At 30.9% G+C, this 8452-nt stretch overlaps 1 protein-coding gene across 1 annotated transcript; it reads right to left on the bottom strand.

Annotated features, from left to right (window-relative positions):
- Positions 1 to 5897: 5897 nt before the first annotated feature.
- Positions 5898 to 6991, bottom strand: LOC149535806 (calmodulin-like protein 2). The gene has a single exon (XM_089805781.1). It carries the CDS (start codon positions 6647 to 6649, stop codon positions 5939 to 5941), a length of 711 nt encoding a protein of 236 aa, XP_089661907.1. The 5' UTR covers positions 6650 to 6991; the 3' UTR covers positions 5898 to 5938.
- Positions 6992 to 8452: the final 1461 nt, after the last annotated feature.

Genomic DNA, 8452 nt, shown 5'->3' with positions numbered 1-8452 from the left:
ACTTAAAAAGAATTTTTTTCTTATAGTACAATTAATGTCTTATCCAATTAATTTAAATTGTTTAATTAATATATTATTAATTTATTAAAAATAATACTACCTAATTAAATTTCACATTCATAGATATATTATGATATTTATGAAAAAACTTATCTTTAGTTCAATTTTAAATTCATGCATAGTAATTAATTTGAAAAAATTGAATCACTTTTTAAAATAGAAAATTATTTAGTAAAATTAATTAATTATTTTATTTATAAATTATTGATGTTTGATAGATTCAGTTGAATTTATATGAGCTGTCATATATATATATGTCAAAGTTCAGATTAATTACTATCACATATTGTAGTTTTTTGTATTTGTATTTTTAATCGGTAAGAGGTTAAAGCCTAGATTAGTTATTATTGTGTTATAATTTATTATTATTATTTATTAAACTTGAGTATACTCGAATCCAAGACCTCTAAGATAAGAGGCTTACAATTTACCATTGCTAGGAGCGTGAGGTTTCTAAGAAGAAGATTCTTTGCAAGTGCTCTAATGTAAGCCAAAAGTCACTAAGGGTAGTAGAAAATGGCCTACAATGGAGACTTGTCTAGTCATATAGAAAGATCCACATGGGTAATGGCACTACGTGGTTTGATGCTTGGAAAATCACAACTGCAAAAAGATTTGAGTCGATGTGTCTTGAGTCGAGATCTTGATTCTCTATGAAGGACCAAATATTTGATCACCAAATCTTTTCAATGCAGTGCAAAATGCTTGTTTATAAGCCACAATGCCACGTGCCAAACTTTTCATTAATTGCCTTCATTATAATGCAATCATAGATTGTTAAAACTGACCACTACGAGGGCTTAGTTGTTTGTTTTGAATTTCGTAGGTTGTTATCTATGAAGGTGCATTTTTTCTTTTTTGTGTAAGTTGGGTTGATGGTTCAAAATGATGGAAGTGTGGGAAACACCACTTGATGTATTTGAAGGCATTGAAAATAACCCTAAATATTGTACGAGACATCAATGTATTAATCATAATAAAAAAATTGTGAAGTCTTGAATATTCAAATTTTTGCGGCAATAATAGATACAAAGAAACAAGTCCATAAAATATAATAAGCCAAATTTCATTATAGGGCATCCCTTTATTGCCCTTAATAAAGGATTGAGCTGAATAGAATAAGTCATCTAGAGGGCATTATCCTTTGACTACATGATATAAGTGTTATCTTTTGAGTATAATTTCTAAGTATTGTATTCCTAATATAGTACTTGTATTTCTATATATGTACTATTTAAGAGTTATTTTCCTAGATTTTTCCTTTCTCTTTGGATATGTACTTGCATGAAAAATAAGCTTGATATCATATTAAGAGGGTTTGTTATATTTGTTAGAGGCAACCTAGGAAAGAGAGGGAGCAAATATAGGATATACTTCAGTCAACTTTTGATGATCTTGGTCGTATTGATTCAGAGGGAGTGGTCCATGTCGAGATGGATTCTTCAACATAGTGGTGTGGCCTTGAGCATGTTATATATATATATATATATATATATATATATATATATATATATATATTCCCTTCAACAATGCAACCTTTGATGTCCTTAATGCACTAATCAATAACTTGAAAATCATTTACAATGTTTGCACATAGCTTTTGGAATTGTTCTAACTCAAACTCTTGTTGTGCTCTTAATTCTGTTGTCTTAGCGTATTGAAACGGTCATCAAATTCATCAATTACTTGACTAAGGTCTCTGCAATGCTTGATCCTTGAAGTTGTGATGGTGTAGGCAATAGTTTCTACAATCTGTCCAATACCTTTTGAAGAATAATCTAGTGTTTTTTGGTCTCCTTCTTTGACTACTCTATGCTTTACCATAAAAAAAAATGATATTTGCATAAATCCTTTCTCATCCATGTCTCCTTTATTAACTTAGTGATGTCTTCTAACATGTTTCCACTTTCCAACAATGTTTGCGATGATGTATTTGATGTGGAGGGTGTGGCAAAATCTTTGCCTTTATCTACTAACATCTGCTCAACAACATAAGGTTGATCATTTACTTGTACTACCTTTTCTATCCTCTATTTAGACATAGTTGTCTAATAATATATCTCATTAGTATCATTTATTGTGGGAAATGAAGATTTATCTTCATTTGACACAACTGAAAATGTTTTCTAATCTATATCCATCTCATGTTGACTTTGTTCTACCTCAAAATTCCGATAATCTTGTTTTCCTTCCCTTTCCTACTCATTTTTTAAGGATCTTCTTCAACTTGTTTGTCTCCATTATAATTGTCACTAATGTTCTCTTCCATACTGATTGGGCCTTTGACATAATGTTTCCAATATCACCTATTTCATATTAATCTCTTCCTCCACTTTATTAATCGACATTATCCTCCACTTTATTAATAAAGTGAATGCAATACCATAATGTTGTCTACTTTATCGTCCACTTTATTAATCTCTTCCTCTTTAGGCACTACATCCAAAGTAGTTGGTACTCCAATGATGTAGAAGTTTTGTTATTTTGTTGTACTTATAAATTATTCAGTTTCCTCATCTTCTCTAGTTTTAATGGTTGGCTCATTAATCGATATCCTGATTGATTTATTCTTTGGTTGCTTCATCTTGAAACTAGGATCTCTAAGTACTTCCATAAGTTATTTCTCTAAGTCTCTTTTCTTCTAACTTGTCAAACAAATGATCTAGTCTACTGAATTTTAATTCAACTACATTCTTTTTGACATTCAGTAAATGTTTAATAACTGAACTTTCAAGCATATGTTGTTGTTCTTCATTATATCTCTAGTACAACATTTGAATTTGATCCAAATTACCATTATGTTCAATTATGGCTGTAATTCTCTTTATGTCTAGTTTCCACTTCTTTCTTTATGCTTCCAATTACATTTTTGGTTCCTTTGCTCTTCTATAATTTTGTGTTCATCTTCTGATTCTACATATTTCTCAATTTCCTTGCTTTTACTTATCTTCTTTTTCTCTGAGATCTTTGGCTTCCTAAAACTAGGTTCATGTTCCTTTGCCTTCTACCTTGTAGCCTTCTATGAATCACTCTTAGATTGTTTCTTTATCTTTATTATAGGAGAAGATCTTGTAGATCTTCTTAGTGTATTGTGAATTTCAAGTATGATTTGAACTTTTGTGATTTCAATTTACTCATAATCTTTAGGAGATTTTTCTGCAACATTAGTGTTAGCAACCTCTATAATAGGTTCATTTGATTGTTCAACACTTGCTCACTCAAGCATTTCTTTTGAATGAAGCTCTCTTTCCATTTTATTTAAATCTTTCTATTCATGATTTCTCATTCCTCCTTTTATAGCCATTTTCTCTACTTTTTTCTTCTTAGTGCTTTGATACCAATTGTTAGAAATAGAGAATACTTTGGGCAGGGTGGGGGACACTGAATCAAAATTACAACACTTTTTCCCTAACTATGGATTAAAAAAAAAACCTTAAACTTATATAAACAATTAAATTAAATAGCAACGACAAACATACCATAAAGAAACTCATAATACCATATTTTGTTAGCTAGAGAAACCCTAGCCAAAGGAAAACCATGGTGGGGATGGTACCCACAAAATGATCCTCTAATAAAAAATACCTTGTGAAAGGTTTTGACCCTTTTAGGAGTATATAACACACACACACATATCCTTTTTAAAGGACTTGACCTTGTTAGAGGTCGCAACCTTGCTAGGAGTTGTATTACAAAATGGTGAACTCACTATTCTTACAACAATATACAACTTTAGAAGTAGTATAGAGAAATACCAAGGCTTTGACTACACCGATATCTTTAATATAATTTGATTAGTCATTTTCTATCCCTTGGACCTGTACATGCTCATATACCTCTTCTCTACTCTGATAATCAAAACAAAATCTTTACAACGTAAAAAAATCTCACATATGATAGTCATAACTTAGCACAAGCATTGGCAACTTTTCTTATCAAAATATCCTGCCTTAATACCCTTTTCATTAAGTTTCCTAGTCAATCAACTTGATATTAACCAACACATTATTAAAACATATTATTAAGATCTGCTAGGTGAGGGTTAACATCTAGGATGTCATCCCTATATTCCCAATTCCTTGAATTGATAAGTCAATTCAATTCCTCATTTTTGTGGACAAAATACCAAAACTATCCCCTGCGCTCTTCTTTTGCAATAAAAAACTACTAACTATTTTTCCATCCAAAACTCGTGCTATCTGCAAAACTAACATGGGAAGTCATAGACGTATCATGTAGAATATCCATACTACCATATTCCAAATTTATAGCTCTATATGCTTTTCCAATGAATCTCATTGATGAAAATATTAAGACTATTCACTGCTTTCTTGTGATGTAATTGGACAATTTCTTCATGCTAACATACCAAAAATATAACTCCATAATAAGTAGTCTTAATCCTACATAGTGTTGTCATTAATGACAACATTCATGTGCTATCCTCAACCAACTTGCTAACGAAAATACGAACAAGATTCAAAACACCCAACGTGTATTGTTCAAGGTTACATATTATTGATTGTTCAAGTTATTATTTTAATACACCTCTCTATCAACATGGGAGGTCTTGTAAATATGGCACTTGACATGCAAGATGACTTCTAAAGAATTCAAAACTTGGCACTTCATATGACCATAAATAAATTTACTAATTGATTCTAGAGAAAGGGGGAAGAATTATTTGAAAATATTGATAGACTTTTAGGTGATTTGTCTATGAAAAATAGAGATCGTATGTTGACATACTTTTTTTAAATCAATAAATATAATCATATATAAAAATAAAAGGAAATAATATACATAGTTTCCACGTTACAATTACAAACATGCATATAATAAGACTAGTTAGAATTCATTAAGTAATTTGGATAATCAATCAACACCCATATAGAATAGTTCACAAAATGTTGACATGTGTGTATCATTCTCTATCTTTCTATCTATTTACCCCTCTCCTTCTCCTCCCACCTTCTCTCTTTCCTTCCTTAATAACTTGATCTTATTGGTAATGGAGTCTTATTATTATCCCATTTCAAAGGTTTTCTTTCAACCATGTTTGAATTTATGTAAGTGGATGTACAATTGATTTGAAACTATGATTTTTCCAATAAGACCTTTGCCATAGATTCAACAACATTTATTAAATGACTTATTAAATTAAACATTTCTCACTTCTTTAATATACCCATTGTACACCAAACTTTGATTGCCAATTTAATTGTTCTATTATAGTAACTGATTTTATTTAACTTATACCCTTTTATAATCTAAAATTATTTGAAAATAAAATATTATAAATACAAACATTTGAAAACTATTGCTACTCTAGAATACTTACTGCTAAACACTTTTATAAGTAATCCAAACTTTCATACTTATTATTATTATAATAGTATGTTTATTCTCTTTATTATTAAGATTGTAATACTAAATTACAAGATTCTCAATTTAGATCTTAGTTTTAATTAGGATAGTTGGTTCAGTCTGTTGTTAGTAGATAGATAGAATGAATTTCTGATATTGAAGAAAAAGAATTGGCTGAGATTGTGCTATTATTAGTTTTTGCCATTTGTCTCCTCTAGAAACTCTACCTATAGGTCAGCCCACTGACTACTTTTTAATATAAAAAACAAACCTTCCAAAAACACAATTTACAAATTTCCTTTAAATTGTTTTTACAACTAGTTAGCAAAAACATAAAATCTTATTAAACTTCAGCCTAATGAGTGTTATGCTTTGCCGTTCTTGTTCCCCAATGTTTTTTAATGGGTGAGATCTTCTTAAATTAGTTTTACATACACCATCAGTATAAAGTTCAAAAATCTGAAAAGAGATTTCGAGTCCAAACCATATATTTCTCAATTAAAATTCTCTATTAGTATCTGCCAAACATTGACATCATGTTCTGAAATTCAGAAAGGTCGATTCTGCCATCAGAATTTCTGTCAAATCTTGTTATCATTCCTTCACATTTCTCCAACTCAATCGCTTCACTGAAACCCATGGCGAGCAGGACATGTTGAAGATCAGACGGATTAATGAAACCATCACCGTCTTTGTCAAAAACACAGAATGCTTCCCTCAATTCCACTTCTTCAAAAGATTGGGTCTCTTCTAAAATACTCAGACAAGCTCTGCAAAATTCATCAAAGTTCATCTGTTCTGGAAAATTCATCAAAATTCTCATATTTTCATCAAAGCAGTAATGAAGCCCAAATTTTTCCAACAGACCTTGTAAATCATCCGCGCTCACCATGCCATCTCTGTTTGTGTCCAAACTAGAGAAAATTCTATCAAGATCCCATTTTTTCACATTCTCCACCCATTTTTCATTCTGAGAGAGAATACCCACCTCATTTTTAACAGATTCAGATGTTGGGCACCCTCCGTCTGCCATGATCTCCGAGTCTTTTGCAATCAAAAGTCCAAAAACACCTGTTTTGATGATCTCAATTGCAAAATGATGAATAAAAGCAGAGTAGAATTGTATAGCCCAACTCATGGCCCGAGATACAGTGCTTTCCCAGATCATGGACATGAGACAAACATAAAAAGATGAAAGATTTCTTATCATACCAAGCACCATTTTTGGAACTCTGTGAAAAGAACTGAAATTGAATTATACAACAAATGAAGTCGATGAATATCTGCAAATGCTTTCAACAATGGTGTCTAATGCCTCTTACAATTCCTGGTTATAAAGGGCTCTGATTGATTGTTGGGTCTTTCCTGGAACGTGGAAAGAATCAACCAATGTTGTGGCGGCATTTGAAAAAGTTAGATTTAATCTCATTGGGGTTCTCATCAAGGAAGCTTCATGGAAGGCTTTTCTCTCAGACTTTCATTTTTGTTTGCTTATATTGGTTTCAAACTGTATTTTATTCTTTGGTGTTTGTTGTGAGGAGGTTTGAAGGAAGGAGGGAGGAAGATGAGAGAGAGAAAGTGTGTTAAAGCAGGACAAAGAGAGCTATCCATGGTTGCCCTTTGAGTGCAACATGACCACATGGTCCACCATTTTAGATGTTTTAGGTGAAAGTTCAACGAATAATTTGAGAATTGTTGTGGAAGAGTAAGTGGGGAATTTGATGTATTCTTGCTTTTTTAATGATTTCATGAACCTGAGTGACATTTTCCTTTTCAAGTGCTTTGACGGTTCCATATCACCAATAATGGATCTTTCCACCCATTGCATGGACCTTTCCCTTCCACCATTTTTAACAATATCTTTATTAGTGTAAATAATGATGTTTGATATTGTTAATATGCATTTAGTCTATTGGTCTTAATGAGTTCTCTCGAGGATCAAGTAATGCAATTTGTAAAATAGTTCAAGAGTTTTAGGTTAGAGCTTGTGAATAGTTTTAAAATGACTATATATATATATATATATTTGATCATTTATATTAAATTATTAATTCTAATGAACAATAGTACGAGTTATATAATTATATAGGGGCTTCAATAAAATAAAAGTTTAGAGAATTATAATATTGTAAAGTGTGAAAGGATGAATATTAAATTGACATTTGTCTTTTGTTCAAGATATTCCTTTTTTTTATAAGGATTTGTCTGAAGTTTGGTATGTCGCCGTGAATTAATCATTTACATGTAGACATGATTTTTGGTAGTATTTGAGAATTTATTTGTATAATTGATTGATTCATGTTAGTTTCTTATGTTTCTTTTGATATATGTGGGCTCACGATATTTAAAAATACCTTCATGGGGCTATTTTTATGTCATAATGGGACATGATCTCCTACATCAAGCTATGCAAATGTATACACGATAAAAACATTTAAAAATGCTAGACATGCATATGCTCCTAACAATGTTTGTGTAAAATTAGATTAGTTCTTAAATTGAAGTGCATAATGTGAATGTTATACATGAATTTATGTTTGTTGATCTTTCGAGGAATAGTGTTTTTTGGCAAATTTAGGCTATATTTGTATTTAATATTTAGAAATTGCCAAAGTTTTGTCAAAGTCCTTTCCCTCCAAGGGATAAGCAAGCACAATTTCATATGATTTATTTATAAGGTGTTATGTCAGAAAGTGACATGTTCTAGGTCAAACTATTTAACAATATATACAAGATTTCAAAAACAATGCTCTTTAGGCATGCATATAGTCCTAAGAATACTCATGCAATATTTGAAACCTTTTAATGCTTCAATCAAAGTGTATAATCTGAATGACATGCCTTGGAATGGTTAAAGATTTAGATGAGTAAATGAAATCACTAAACACCTATAAAGGAAAGATGGGGAAACAAATCACACAAATTTGTGTTTGGTTGACCTTTAAAGGAAAAGGTTTTTGATGTAAGTTGGATAAATTTGAATTTCAAAATTTAAAAGGTCAAGTTTGTGACTATGAGGCTGATT

Source organism: Cupressus sempervirens, chromosome 10 (genome assembly GCF_028749045.1).
Source record: "Cupressus sempervirens isolate cs-2001-9-10 chromosome 10, ASM2874904v1, whole genome shotgun sequence".
NCBI classification, from domain to species: Eukaryota; Viridiplantae; Streptophyta; class Pinopsida; order Cupressales; family Cupressaceae; genus Cupressus; species Cupressus sempervirens.
The sequence above is the reverse complement of the archived record's forward strand: the minus strand, read 5'-3'. Positions and strand labels throughout refer to the sequence as shown.

Excerpts from the sequence above, each read along its gene's own strand:
- LOC149535806 (XM_089805781.1), bottom strand. The coding sequence starts at position 6,649 with ATGGTGCTTGGTATGATAAGAAATCTTTCATCTTTTTATGTTTGTCTC.